This window comes from Emericellopsis atlantica (assembly GCF_019669845.1).
Source record: "Emericellopsis atlantica unplaced genomic scaffold F5Z01scaffold_1, whole genome shotgun sequence".
Lineage (NCBI taxonomy): Eukaryota > Fungi > Ascomycota > Sordariomycetes > Hypocreales > Bionectriaceae > Emericellopsis > Emericellopsis atlantica.
In genome coordinates, this window is record NW_025764703.1 from 455,820 (window position 1) to 469,310 (window position 13,491).

At 54.5% G+C, this 13,491-nt stretch overlaps 7 protein-coding genes across 7 annotated transcripts; 4 read left to right on the forward strand and 3 right to left on the reverse strand.

Annotated features, from left to right (window-relative positions):
• The first annotated feature begins 391 nt into the window (after nt 1-391).
• On the forward strand, nt 392-1,695 carry F5Z01DRAFT_9437 (uncharacterized protein). The gene has a single exon (XM_046267244.1). The coding sequence runs from the start codon at nt 539-541 to the stop codon at nt 1,652-1,654; it is 1,116 nt and encodes a 371-aa protein (XP_046122849.1). The 5' UTR covers nt 392-538; the 3' UTR covers nt 1,655-1,695.
• F5Z01DRAFT_669661 (N-acetyltransferase) lies at nt 1,671-2,273 on the reverse strand (the record flags this gene model as incomplete). The annotated part of the gene is made up of 2 exons (XM_046264450.1): nt 1,671-2,185; nt 2,234-2,273. 2 exons carry the CDS (start codon nt 2,271-2,273, stop codon nt 1,671-1,673), a joined length of 555 nt encoding a protein of 184 aa, XP_046122850.1.
• A 772-nt stretch (nt 2,274-3,045) lies between these two features.
• F5Z01DRAFT_641793 (uncharacterized protein) lies at nt 3,046-4,320 on the forward strand. The gene is made up of 3 exons (XM_046262597.1): nt 3,046-3,234; nt 3,304-4,051; nt 4,102-4,320. Exon 2 carries the CDS (start codon nt 3,321-3,323, stop codon nt 4,038-4,040), a length of 720 nt encoding a protein of 239 aa, XP_046122851.1. The 5' UTR covers nt 3,046-3,234; nt 3,304-3,320; the 3' UTR covers nt 4,041-4,051; nt 4,102-4,320.
• Nucleotides 4,321-6,149, forward strand: F5Z01DRAFT_641794 (uncharacterized protein). The gene is made up of 2 exons (XM_046262598.1): nt 4,321-4,679; nt 4,728-6,149. Exons 1-2 carry the CDS (start codon nt 4,545-4,547, stop codon nt 5,949-5,951), a joined length of 1,359 nt encoding a protein of 452 aa, XP_046122852.1. The 5' UTR covers nt 4,321-4,544; the 3' UTR covers nt 5,952-6,149.
• A 382-nt stretch (nt 6,150-6,531) lies between these two features.
• Nucleotides 6,532-9,034, forward strand: F5Z01DRAFT_9683 (glycoside hydrolase superfamily). Its single transcript, XM_046267253.1, has one exon. It carries the CDS (start codon nt 6,717-6,719, stop codon nt 8,967-8,969), a length of 2,253 nt encoding a protein of 750 aa, XP_046122853.1. The 5' UTR covers nt 6,532-6,716; the 3' UTR covers nt 8,970-9,034.
• F5Z01DRAFT_9684 (oxidoreductase) lies at nt 9,035-10,072 on the reverse strand. The gene has a single exon (XM_046267254.1). It carries the CDS (start codon nt 9,975-9,977, stop codon nt 9,099-9,101), a length of 879 nt encoding a protein of 292 aa, XP_046122854.1. The 5' UTR covers nt 9,978-10,072; the 3' UTR covers nt 9,035-9,098.
• Nucleotides 10,073-10,293: 221 nt separating this feature from the next.
• Nucleotides 10,294-11,987, reverse strand: F5Z01DRAFT_732609 (long-chain specific acyl-CoA dehydrogenase). Its single transcript, XM_046266724.1, has 3 exons — nt 11,313-11,987; nt 10,563-11,263; nt 10,294-10,497 (listed from the first exon to the last, which is right to left on the reverse strand). Exons 1-3 carry the CDS (start codon nt 11,807-11,809, stop codon nt 10,364-10,366), a joined length of 1,332 nt encoding a protein of 443 aa, XP_046122855.1. The 5' UTR covers nt 11,810-11,987; the 3' UTR covers nt 10,294-10,363.
• Between the last annotated feature and the right edge of the window lie 1,504 nt (nt 11,988-13,491).

The following is a 13,491-nucleotide window of genomic DNA, read 5'->3' on the forward strand; positions in this document are numbered from 1 at the left end:
GAACGTATGCTTGGAGCAACGGGCGATAACAGCGACAGAGGGAATGAGCTGGACGTATGTAATTAACGGCGCCTGTGAACCATCTGTGAGATGTCGTCGGTTATGCCCAGGGTGTGAATCGTCGGCCAAGGGTCGCGATGAAAAGTCGCGTCGAGGTCTCAATTCAATTAAACCTTCTGGCGTCGAGACGCCAAAGACGTGTCGTTTTCGTGATACCGTGTCAGCCACGCGTAGTCCGACTTAGTCAGCGGAGCACTCCTCGTCACTTGAACGCCAATGTATTTGGATGCCGAATGAGTTAGACTGCCCAAGGCTTTCCCAAAACTAGGAACTCACTGGCATCATTTTGTCCTCAATCTGACCGAGTAAATGAAAGCACGTCGTGATCAAGTATTGCAGCCACCATGGATGATGCCAGCCACAAGCCGCCCTCTGCGCAGCCGCTTGTGAAATTCCACTTACCCTGAACAACGTGCCAACCCGAAAAGTCCAGCTCTTGACACTTCCCAAGACATCACCCTACCATCAGGACCACACAATGTTCCAGCCAGCGCCCTCGCATCCGCTCCATCTCTACCGTCATCTCCTCCGGCAAACATCATATCTTCCACCCGTTCTGTCTCCGACCTTTCGAGCGCGGTTACGCCGAACATTTCGACAGAACCGATACCAGAAAACCCATATTGCGCGAAGAATTGCTCGCGCAAAAGCAAGCCTTCGGACGCTGTCGGCAGCCAACAATGGCGACTCGAAATGCATGCGCCATCTCATAGATGAGGGCTTTGGCAGATCTGGCAAGAGGCGGGCGACTCTGCTGCGGCAGTTCTTGGTCCCAGAGGGTCCCGAGGATTCGGACGCGCTCGAAGCCCTCACAAGCGGCCATCAAGAGCCAGTGCCACCAAGTTTGGAAGTAACACAAGAGGGACAGAGCTCGGAAGCGACACAAATCAAGCCCAAGAAGCAAAAATATGGGTTTCTACAAGCATGGGACCGGCCCAAACTCCTCAGGTTTCTCAAGTCACAGAAAGATCAAATGGGGGTCGCCAGCGCCGATCGCGGCGTATTATGGAACGTTGGGGACATAAAGTCAGTCAAGGAGGACAACGAAGTCCCCGAACTGAATAAGTGGGGGAAACCCCCGGGCGAGACGCTCGTGAGGGCCAAGCAAGCGAAATTCTGGAAGCGCAACGTCGAGAAGATTCTGCCACCACTGGGTCGGGGAGAGTGGGAGATGCTTGAGAAGCTGAGCATCGGATTGCAAGCGGATGGGGACAAGGAGTACCGCATTCCCGAAAAACGAACACCGGCAAAGACTGCGGACGCTGCATGGGACTGGAAGGAATATGCCGTCCAGCCCACCTCCCATATCGAACGTGCAGCTCAGATCAAGCAGCGACAAAGGCATGGTGATCTGTCCGGAAACCCGTACCTGGGCCGGGCCAAGAGAGACAGCGTGAGCGATCGCTGGTACAAACGCACATATGGGCAAGCATGGCGCAAGTCGGCGTACGTCGAAGAGGACCCCAACAAGCTCAAGAAGAAGTTCGCTTGGGGCGGCGCACCACAGTCGACACCCGGTCCGGCCCCTGAGCAAATGGGCGTCTTTCAAGGCGTGAGTGCACGAGGGGAGGTCGCCAGCAAAGGCCGCTCTTGACATGTCTATCGACTACCTAATCTAACAACTTGGCCAATTTCTGGAGCCCTTCGTTGTCCACCCGCATACCCACCCACTCGCTCATGGCCTTTGCACCAATGCTCTCATAAAACTTGATACTGGGCTCATTCCACTTGAGCACGACCCAGTCCAACCGGCCACCGTCCATACCGACAGTCTCCTTGGCGAGCTCGACGAGCAATCGCTTGCCGTAGCCACGACCGCGCATCGTCTCGCGCACAAACAAATCCTCGAGGTAGATACCAGGCTTGGCGCGCCAGGTGGAGTAGTTGTAGAAATACAGCGCCATACCTGCGGGCTCGCCCTCTGGTGTGAAGAGGAGGAGGCATCGTGCAGGCTTGGTTGAGCTGGTGGGCTCCGTGTTGGGGGTGATGGAGGTCTTGGGTCCAGTGGCATCCGAGGGCGCAAAGGCAATGGTGGCCTCGAGCGTGGGCACCGTGGCCTGGTTGGCGGCCGACTCCTTCTCGTAGTCGGCCAGCTCTTGGATCAGCTGCAGGATCAGAGGGCAGTCTGGTGTGGTGAGCTTCCCGTCTCTTGTTGGTGAGAGGCGCTACGTACCCTCCTTGCGTGCGTGACGCACGATTGCTTGGTTGGCCATTGCGGTGGTGTGTGATGTGTGGACAAAGTCACAAAGCGACGGTATTGGATCGACGTTCGGATGTGGTCCGGCACTCTGGACCTGGACGATCAAGCAGAAAGTCTTGCCTTTCAGGAATCAGGGCACAGGGCGCGATGGACAACCGCGGGGCGCGTGGGGCTGCGGATCGTCAGTCGTGAGACTCATGACTCGTACATGCAGTTTACTAGTCTAGTGCTCGGCTTGCAGTGCGGCGGCAAGCCGACGCGCCCCGTTCAATACATGTACTTACCGAGCACCTATACGGATAGGGTATCAGTATATTATCACGCTTTGCATATGAACCCAAGTGTCTCGTCCACGATACAGGGTAGTCGCAATCTATACTACAGCACGTAGCCTACACAAGTTTAATACGCAGTTCGGTTGGAAGTTATTTCAATGTTCTCAAAGGGGTACGGATAGTCGGCGTTCGCTTTACTGCACGTAGTAGCATACAGAAGCTCGAGATGCAGTTGGCTCGTAGTTGGTTACAATACGGCTAGTCGGCACCGATTTTACAGCACGTAGTAGCATACAGAAGCTCGATGTGCACATGCCGTTGGTCGACATTGACGTTACAGCACGTAGGAGCATGCAGAAGCTCGGTATGCAGTTGGCTTGTAGGTAGTTACCGTCCGGGTAGTCGGCACTGGGTTTACAGCACGTAGTAGCAGACATCCAGAAGCTCGAAATGCCGTTGGTTTGTATGTAAGTACTTGGTTATCATACGGGTAGTCGGCATTGCTGTTGAAGGCCGAAGCATGGACATTGTCAAGTCGGATGAAACGGCAGAAATACAGTAGCCGATAGTCACTCGAGACATTGATTCGCAAAGGCCATAAGTAGGCGATGTCGCCTGAGCGATTCTAAATCGATTCTGGACGAGCTCCTGTGTATACTGATCTACAAGCTGAATATAGCCACTCGCTCCTCTCTTTAGGTAGGTGGCAAAGAACGTCACACATTGATACAAGTACACACAGAAATGATAACTAAAGCTTACACGCAGCTTGATTTTGAAACGCAATGTTCTGGGCAATCTTCGTTGCAATGCTTCTCAACCCGTTCCGGCCATGCGAGGGCTCGCCAACGTTCCAAGAGGAATACCGAGGCAACTACGTGCCAGAAGTAATCGATACGCAGCATGGGCTCCAGATCGTCGCACCGGATACTCCATACGTGGCAGCGGCAGGCCAAAACAAGTTGTACTTCATCGACACCCGGTTTGATGTTGAGACCGCGAGGCACGTCAAGGAACAGATCGAGAGAGCAACAGTGCCCCACCCAGACGAGTATATATCCATCGACGAGGTCTCAGCTACAGCAGAATTGAAGAACTCTCTGACCGGCGAAACAACATTCGTATTTGACCCCCCCTACGCTAGGGTGCTGTTTGCGAAAGGGATCAACAAGCGCAACCCCGAGCTCAGATTGCCTGAGCATGAACCAGCGGGTGATTGGCTAGTCGCCTACGACCTCGTCAACACACATGCATTGGCGAAAAGATACGACTCCTGCTCCGACTACGGCTGTCACAGCAACAGTGACTGCATACGACAGACAAATGGCAACTGCCGGCTCTGCCATCATTATCGGGTTGACGACGAGTGTGACGCGCCGCTGACAAACGCTATTGGAGTGTGCCGTCCGCTCTGCTCCAAAAAAGCAGACACACCGAAAGAAGATGGAGAGACGGACTCAAGCTATTACCAACGTATGGACAAGCTTCACTGGGCGAATGAATAGACTCATGTTAAGTGAGTAAGGGCGCCAACTGTCTTCGGCGTGTTGCTTATGGTGTGAGAAGTGATAATAGGGTAGGTGAAGTGCAGACGCGGTTCAGCAGGCTTTGGGACGAAATATATAGCGTCCATGTCATTCATTTATCAAGGATTGGCGGAATGTGCAATCGAGGGACTGCGGAATCGCGGATCAAGAGTCCACTAGGATGACTCGCAGTGGTTCCGCACATAACCTCGATGATTCGAGATCTTCTAGCTCCCTTCCAAGAAATTGATATCTCCATTTGTCATGATCGTTGGAATTTTTTCGCGTTATCGTTGGCAAACATATGTTCACATCAAATCGCAGCCATTCATCTCAAGTGCAGACATGTGAACATCGGCCGATGTCGGGAGCCAACGAGGTGGACACCCGTGTCACGCCTGACATCGAGCAAATCATCCAGATGTTTCTCGTCATTAACTAGATCCCTACTCCCTCTCTGTGACTTTGCTGAGTCTTTGAGAAATGCCTCTGTGGACGTGTGATTTCGAAGACTGCCGCAAACCGGCTGTCCGCACTTTGGGCGATTGCGTTCTCTGTGACCGCCATTTGTGCTCCAGTCATCTTGAACCTGACTATCACAAATGTCCCCGATGGGAGGTTGGTCTGCCGTTGTACCCATGCCCTCGTTAACTCAACGCCTGATAGGACGCGGATGTCTATGATCCGGCTGCTCGTGAGGCTGAAGAGCAAGAGCTCGCGAAGCTGTTCGACAAAATCAACACTTCAGCCCTCGAGGCGCGATGCAGTCTTCTACGCAGAGGCCTGCCCTGTCGCGTACCTCCTCTCCAGTACAACAGATCCACACGAAGTTCTGTGATGGGAGGAATGAACTATCACATTGAAGTGTGTTTTGAAGATGGAGTGACGTGGATTGCCCGCGTTCGCAGATGCAACGCCACGTCCCCTCCAGCAGCGCTTCGAGATTATATCATTCAGAGTGAGGTTGCAACACTCATGTTCCTTGAGAAGACCAACGTCCCCGCGCCAAAGGTTTACGACTTTGAGCTTGAGCACTCAGCCAACGCTGTGGGAGTAGGATTCATCCTCATGGAGAAGTTACCAGGCAACTCTTTGAGATGGTCCTTGACAACTCCGCAACAGAGGGAGAAGGTAATAGACCAGCTTGCCAATACTTTCATTGAGCTTCACAAATACCCCTTCCCGCTTCTCGGGTCTCTTGATACCCCCGGTGACTCTCAGATCGCCTCGTTTGCTCGGGAATCGCTCACGGACTATGTGGAATCCAAAATGCGCTCCTTTGGCCCCTTTTCCACTTCAAAAGAGTATCATTTGTCTGAACTTCGACATGTTCTAGACTTGATTCTTCGAGGGGAGATGTACTCGCAACAAGCAGTGGATGCGTACCTGATCCATCGATTCCTCGTCGATCTCGTCCCGCTTGTGGTGGACTCGGAGGAAAATCATGAATTCTTCCTCACCCACGCAGACGACAAAGGAGATCATATTCTGGTCGACGAGCAATTCAATATCACCGGTATCATTGATTGGGAGTGGGCTCACACCGCGTCGCTAGCAAATGCCTTTAACTCTCCCATTGGTCTCCTGCCAGTTGCAGATTTCTACAATGGTAAGAATGAACTAGGTGACGATGAGGTCGTTTTTGCTCGGCGTTTTGAAGATAAGGGACGCGAGGACCTTGCTCAAGTCGTCCGGAACGGCCGGATACGCCACTGGTTCGCTTTCTGCTGCGGGTACGATCTCGTAGACTGGGATGGGTTCCTTGGTCTGTTTCGAGGTCTTCGCGACGCTGTAGGGGTGGACGAGGGCTTGGAGTGGGATGAGTGGAAGGCTGCTGCGCTGCGACGCTATCAGGACGATTCTGACCTGCAGTTGCTGTTGGCCAGGTAGATGGGGTTACGAGTTGACGAAATGACGACTGCTTTGGCTGTTCCCGATATTTATCGTTGTGCAGACGAGAGAACCGGTGGCAGTAGCCACAACACCTTACGCCAGATGATTCTGGGCTCTGTATATGAATTATGTGCAGTTTTCTAAGTGCTTTCAAGTGCTTTCAAGTGAATGTAAATGCCTGGCTGAATGTCACAGTCTTTGTCCCGACATTGGCTTGTTGCTGTGCTGTATTTATGTCAATCATCCATCTGACAACCCATCTGCCCATCACATCATGTTGCCATAACCATGAGCTGATCTTGAACAGCATCATTTCATTGAAGAAGAGCCCTGTGTTCTTTCGCTCAAGTCAATGCAAGCTTAACCTTGTCCGCATGGGCTGGAGCAACTGAATGCAACAACCACGCCCCGCCTGTCCCGTTACACGCCTCTATCACCGACGGCTCGGTAGCTTCCTTTGGATCTGTCAAACCGTGGAATTGATCGACTGGTGCTGCCGGGCGAGCTGCCTCCTCCCTTAAACGATCAAGATAAGGGCAACTTGCGGTCTGGTACGAGACATGTACCCTCACGTTACATCATGGCGATCCCCAACCCCACGGTATCGTTACATCGAACGGACGCTGTTTCCAGTCTCCGCACCATTGGTGTCACAATGTGGGGGAATGATCAACTGTCAAATCGATTCAGAAAGTGCTTAAAGTCATTTCGTCTCGCAATGTGAGATACACCCCTCCTCCAGCACTGCCTGTTGTCACCCAAATGCGTCTACTGCACACCCTACTGCCCGCAGTGGCATCGAGCCTCGAGCTTCTACCTGCGCCTGGCATCAAGCAGGAAGCTATATCATTCTCACACTCAAACTCATCGTGGCGGCTTGCGGACTCGTCGCGCAAGATCTTCATTACGACCAGCTTGGCGGAGCTGAAGGACGACGATGGCCTCACCCTCATCCCACCGTCGGGTCTTGACTTTGCCGAAGTTCTGCAAGAAGACTTGCAATCCATCACCGGGGACGAATGGAGCATTGAACAAGTTGACTCACTCCCCAAGGACGGAGAGGGTGGTTTCCTGCTGGGAGAGTACGACGGCGACGAAGAACTGACTTATGAGAATGGCAACCCCACCACAGAAGGCTATGCTCTCAACATTGCCCCGTCTGGCATCTCCATTCTGGGTACTGGATCAAGGGGTATGTTCTGGGGCACGAGAACCGTCCTGCAAATGCTACTTCTCAACGAGACGATCCCCGCTGGCTCCACCGTGGACGCTCCAGCCGTTGCAACGCGAGGTTACATGTTCGACGCGGGACGCAAGTGGTACACCAAGGATTTCCTCAAGGAGATGTGCTCGTACGCATCTCTTTTCAAGATGAGCGAGTTTCACTACCATCTGAGCGACAACTACCCACTCAACCGTGGCAAGAACGACACTTGGCAGGACGTCTACTCCCACTTTAGTCTTCTGCCCGAGGACGACTCGCTGCTGGGCATCATTCACGGCAGGGAGAATGACACTCTATCCAAGGAGGACTACATGGACGTGCAGTCACACTGCGCTAGACGTGGCATTGCTGTGATCCCCGAGATCGAGGCCCCAGGGCATTGTCTGTACGTCACAAAGTGGAAGCCGGAGCTGTCGCTGGAGAAGCGCGACCTACTCAACCTGTCCCACCCAGAGACGATCCCCACCATCAAGCGCATCTGGGAAGAATTCCTTCCCTGGTTTGAAGTCAAGGAAGTTCACGTCGGTGCGGACGAGTATGACGCGACCCTCGCAGACGACTACATCAACTTTGTGAACGAGATGAAGACCTTTATCAATGAGACATCAGGCAAGAGGACTCGCATTTGGGGCACGCCCATAGACGAGCCGACGGAAGACATCGAGATTGACACCGACATCATCGTCCAGCATTGGCAGCTTGGACAGTCCGACCCCCTTGACCTGATACAAAAGGGACACGACGTGATCAACTCGAACGACTGGTGGGCGTACATGGGTATCAAGAACGACCACTCGCCCATCTTCCCGGCCACGTACCCGCAGTTCTTCAATGACTCGAGGATCCTCAACTTTGCAGGCGAGGAGGGCTGGCAATGGACACCGTGGGATTTCAACCAAGTGAACGCCACGCAGCAGATGGACGTGGGCGAGGATAGGCTCAAGGGGGCCATCATGGCGGCTTGGAACGACAACGGACCGGATGCGTCGACAAAGCTGGAGATGTATTACGCCATGCGGGTGGGCATTGCGCTTGTCGGTGCCCGGTCATGGAGTGGTGAGAGGGGGCCAGAGGTGAACCCTGAGACTCTGAATCCGACTGTCGACTATTTCTCAGCCAGAGCCCCTGGCCAGAATTTGGACCGTGTCATCAAGAGCGATGGCGACGGTCCGCTTGTCAACTGGAAGCGCACCGACGGCGATGCAGAGGATCAGGCTAAGCTTGGATACGGCAGCAAGGGTATGAACTACACCATGACCCTCAACGCCGATGGGCCATTTGTGCTCAAGAGCAAGGATAACCAACTCTCACTTGACGGAGAGGGTAACTTGATCTGGAACGAGGACGGGTACATCTACCCCCTGCGCTCAGTCACCGCTGACGAGGCTTTGGTGCTTGACCCTGGTCATCCTGGCCGCATCTGGGTGAACATGACGTCCACCCACGATCCCATCACCGTCAAGACGCCGGCTGAGATTGTCATCCGTACCGATGTCGAGCATGGTGCGGTGGCGTGGATCAATGGGACACTGGCTGGTCGATTCGAGGTCTTTGTGTATGGCGGGAAGAACACGCAGTTCAGCTGGAGCCAGATGGCGTTCGTGGCTCCTCTTGAAGATGTTGAGGGCACTGGATTGGCGAGTGTTGTCGTGGAAGATGGAGCCACAATGGCGGCTCCCGGCGAAGGGGAGGGCGGTGGTGAAGAGACACCCCAGCTGCCTCCTGGTAGCGCGGTGGGTGTGAGTGTTTCTGTCGGCCTCCTTGTTGCGATGGCTCTTTTGGCGATTTAAATATCTCCTTGAATCAAGAAACTAATCACGCGAAACGATCATGGGGTTTATAAGACCTTAGGAGGTATCTTCACGTGAGATTGTCCTTGGTCGAGCACGCTTCGTGAGCCACTGCAACCCCCCTGCCCCTTAAAAGACAATACCACCCCCGTCAATCACGATATCCGCGCCATTAATGTACTTGCCCGCCCTACTGACGAGCATCACCACTGAACCCGCCACTTCCTCCGGCAACCCCATCCTCCCCATAGGATTGCGCCCACACCAACTGTCCCTGGCCTCCTTCAGTCCCTCACCCTCATTGAGCACCGTGTCCATGTACCCCGGACTAATGCTGTTGACCATGATACCATACGTCGCCCACTCGGCCGCCAGCGAGCTCTTGAGATTGACGAGCGCTGCCTTGGACGCGTTGTACGCAGCCTGTGGTTGCGGGTAATTCACCCGATGCGCAGAGATGCTCGCTGTGAAAATGATACGCCCGCCCGTGCCCTGTGCGACCATCTTCCGGGCCGCGGCCTGGGCGCATATAAAGGACCCCGTGGTGTTGACGTCGACAACTTTGCGCCACTGGGCGATGGGCATGTCCAGGGCGTGCACGCAGCCGACGATGCCAGCGAAACAGACCAAAGCGTTCAGCGCGCCAAACATTTCGATTGTGCGATCAACAGCCCTGGCGACGTCTTCTTCGTCTGCCACATTGACGTGGAGAATTTCAATTTTGGACTGGGGGAATTCCTGGCGGAGTTGGTCGACTTTGTCGGTGGAGGGGGCGAGGTCGAAGAGCATGAGATTCTGGAGACCATGCTGCAGCAGCGCGCGTGACGAGGCGAAGCCAATCTCCCCGGTCCCTCCTGTGAGGATCGCCGTGCCTGTGACGGCGAAGCGACCGGCGCTGGAGTCGAAGGGGGCTGCGTAGGCGGAGGACGGGAGGACGGGGTGGGTGGTCGGGTTGGAGAGGGTCATGTGCGGGATGGCCCGCTTGGCGAGGTTGTCGCGGTCGCTCATGGCTGTTTTGGGGTGAAGTAAGGATGCAACGGAAGACTGAATTGCTTCTATTTTATTATACACAACGGGTGCTTACAGTCGTGTCAAAATTCGTTGTGACTTTAATTGTGTGGAGGGGGAACTTTCACCCCTCATAAAAGGGGCGTCCCGCATGAGATCATCCCGCACTCTCGGGGATCTGTGACCCGGGGGTGGGGACGGGTGACTGTCGCCCGTAGACCTGTGATTGAACCGACGTGCTTTGATTGAGCGGTGCTGCAGTGGAGGTTGGATGATCAATAGACTAGAGTACTCAAGGCCTTCACGCGAGTACACTGACAAATGTCCGTTCACTAGACAACATACATCGCTATCAAGTACAAACATATACTCCCCACACCCCTTCATCACAGCTTCGACTCCGACTTGGCTGCCTTGACCTTTTCCTGGAACAGCTTGACCAGTTGGCGAATCGCCAGGTCGAGGAGGACATCCTCGCTACCTCCCGGAATCCTGGCCCCTGGGACGTCGCGGTAGATCTCTACATGAGACATGGAGTTAGCATAGTGTCTCGCACAAAAAGAACACACGGAGGAAAAGGCTTACTCTCGACCAATTCGCCTTGACCCGTCCTGGTGTATCCATTACCACCAAACAGCAGCACAGCCGTCCTCGCACACTCATCGAGCACAATGCCCGCATTCGCCTTGCACAGGGCCGTCAGTCCACCCAGCTCCCTGTCGCTCTGCGCCTTGGGCATCTGCGAGAGCTGGTAGGCAAACGACTCGACCCAGGCTTGCTGGGCCTCGAGAACGGCAGCGGCCTTGGCCAGACGGTGGCGCACGACGGGCTGGTCCATGAGCGTCTTGCCAAAGGCCTCTCTCTTCATGGTGTACTCGAACGCAGCCGCCAGGGCGACGCGAGCCTGCCTTGTCACGCCGACAGAGATGAACAGCCTCTCGTGGTTGAAGTTTGTCATAATGTACTTCATGCCCTCGCCTTCCTTGCCGATCAGATTCGTCTTGGGCACGTACACATCGTCGAGCTCGATGAAGGAAGTGCCGGCGGAAATTTGGCCTGCCACCTTGAGTCGTCGACGCGAGACGCCCTTTTGGTCCTTGAGATGGACATGGAGGAGGGAGATGCCGCGTGGTCCCGAGCCTTCGGGGCCAGTGCGCACGGCCATGGTCGCATAGTCGGCCATGACACCGTTGGTGATCCATTTCTTGACGCCATTGACGACATAGTATTTCCCGCACTTGCTCGTCTCGGCGGTCGTTGTAATGTTGGCCACATCGGAGCCGGCTCTGCTTCGGTTAGTTCCTGCTTTACTGAAATGTGTCCCGTGTCCCTTACTCTGGCTCGGTGATGGCAATGCACGTCCTCTTTTTCCCCGTGAGCAGATCGGGCAGGTATTTCTCCTGCAACTCGCGCGAACCGTAGTGGATCAACGGGGGCACACCAAACGCCATGCCCGTCGTGATGGCAGCGCCCGGTCCAGCCAGGCCCGCGCGACTCATCTCGTCCCCGTAGATCATGCTGTGTATGTACGTCCACTCCTCGACAGGGATTTCACCCGGCATCTTGGTGATGCCGAGGCGCTTGAGCCATTCGACGGGGAGGGGCGCGGGCAGCGCGGGAATGAGGTAGTTGTTCTTGGCGAAGACGCCAAAGACGTGAGGTGGCACCTCCTCGGCGGTCTCCCACTCGAGCGCGTGGCGGCTGAGGTTGTCGCCGATGAATTGGCGACAGGCGGCTTGCAGGCGACGATGGGAGGCGTCGTAGTATGGCGAAGGGGCGCCCGAGAGCCATGGGGGCTCTGATAAGGGCGTGATGACCTCGGGTGCGGACATGTTGATGGCTGGTCGAGGAGGAAAGGTGAGACTGAGGTGGATGGTGAGTGGATGAGATGGGCACCTTGACTGTTATATATAACTATCCGACAGCAATTAGACCCTTGAACATGAAGGGGAGAGTGTGATGATGGCGGAGTGTCTCGTTGATGGAATGACGGAGTTTTTAATTGTTAACTACATAAAAGAGGCGTGCAGCTCGCCCCTCGCGAGTCCTGTCGCTTCCTCGGCATCTCCAGCTAGCGCAGTGACAGCCCTCGAGGCGTCCCCGCATCTTGTCCCCGCGTTGTGGAGGAAACGCGTTCAAGTGTCAGCGGGACTTGGAGAAATCGGGTAAGGACGTCGCAACGAGCCGAGGCCACGAGATGGGGCTGAGAATGAAGTTCTGTTATAACTGCCCGGATGACATTTCTGTGTTTTGTACGTTTGGCATTGACACAAGTGCAACTTTACGTCAATTTTTGTTCGAAAATTATGTCTTGCATTGTTCAGGATCAAATAAACCAACGGATTTGATTTCACCCAGCAACACTAGCCAGGAATGAATGGCCACAAAGCAACGCCTGCGCGCGCGGGCAATCATTGAATGCTAATTAATTTTCAGACGAAAAAAAAAAAAAAACAACAGCAGGAACAGCGTCATATCTTTGTAGTAATTGTCGCGACAATCAAGCATGGAGTAATGCTCCCTTGGGTCTGTTCAGGGTAAGCCAAATGATTTTGCCTACCCTGGCATAACAGCGACCGAAAAACGACATGGAGTCTAACATTCTGAATACTGCTCATTCGCAGCAGACCTCGCCTCACTCGCGGAGAAACTCCTCTGTCAACGGAAGCCCAGAAAATTGTCACCTTGGCACGGGCACCTATGGCTCGTGTTCGCGAGGAACCCACCTTGGACCTGGTGCATTCAACAGAACATGCATAGGGGGTTTCCTGGGCATGGAACATCGGTCGTCGCATTCAAGTTCTCGACCCTCCACCCTCCACTGCATGCACACGCATAGAAGCCTTTTTCGTGTTCTCCTCTGTTGTCCCGCTGCCAGCCGCATCCATCCAGCGAGCGGTGGATAAAAAGAGGGTTGGCTGCAGGCATCCACCAACAAGAACCAGGCATTATTCCTCAACGCCTAAGCATCACCACCCGCAAGGTCAACGATTTAAGCACGCCTTGATTGGTCGCTGAGCAAGCAAGCTTATTTGGCTCTGATAAGGTTGTTTGGTGGCGCCGAGGCGTCTAGACCGTCATTGGACGTGGAAGACGGGGTAGAAAGGATCTTTTGCTTATCTCGGTGGGCACTACCGATGGATGGGAGTCCATGCCTCGTTGTCGGGTTTTGGACGTTCACAATGAACTCTCAACTGTTACTTCATCCAGATGGAGACAAAACCAGCTGAAACCATCACCAGGCCAGTTCTTGCGCCCTCCATCAGTGAATCACTTACCTCAACGACCACGCGACATACACATGTGCGACCTGCCCTCGTTCACCAGCGACATCCAAGCAACATTGCAGCTCCTTGGCCTTCCAAGAGGATCTTCTTGTCTCCTTCCCCAATCGGCGTAGAGGCAATACTCGACCCCGGCAGACACGCAGCCACGCGGGGCGCAAACGACCTTATTTTCCTCCGAGTCCCGTACCTGGACCTTGTTGTCCCAGAGCTTCGCCATGCACGCCAAG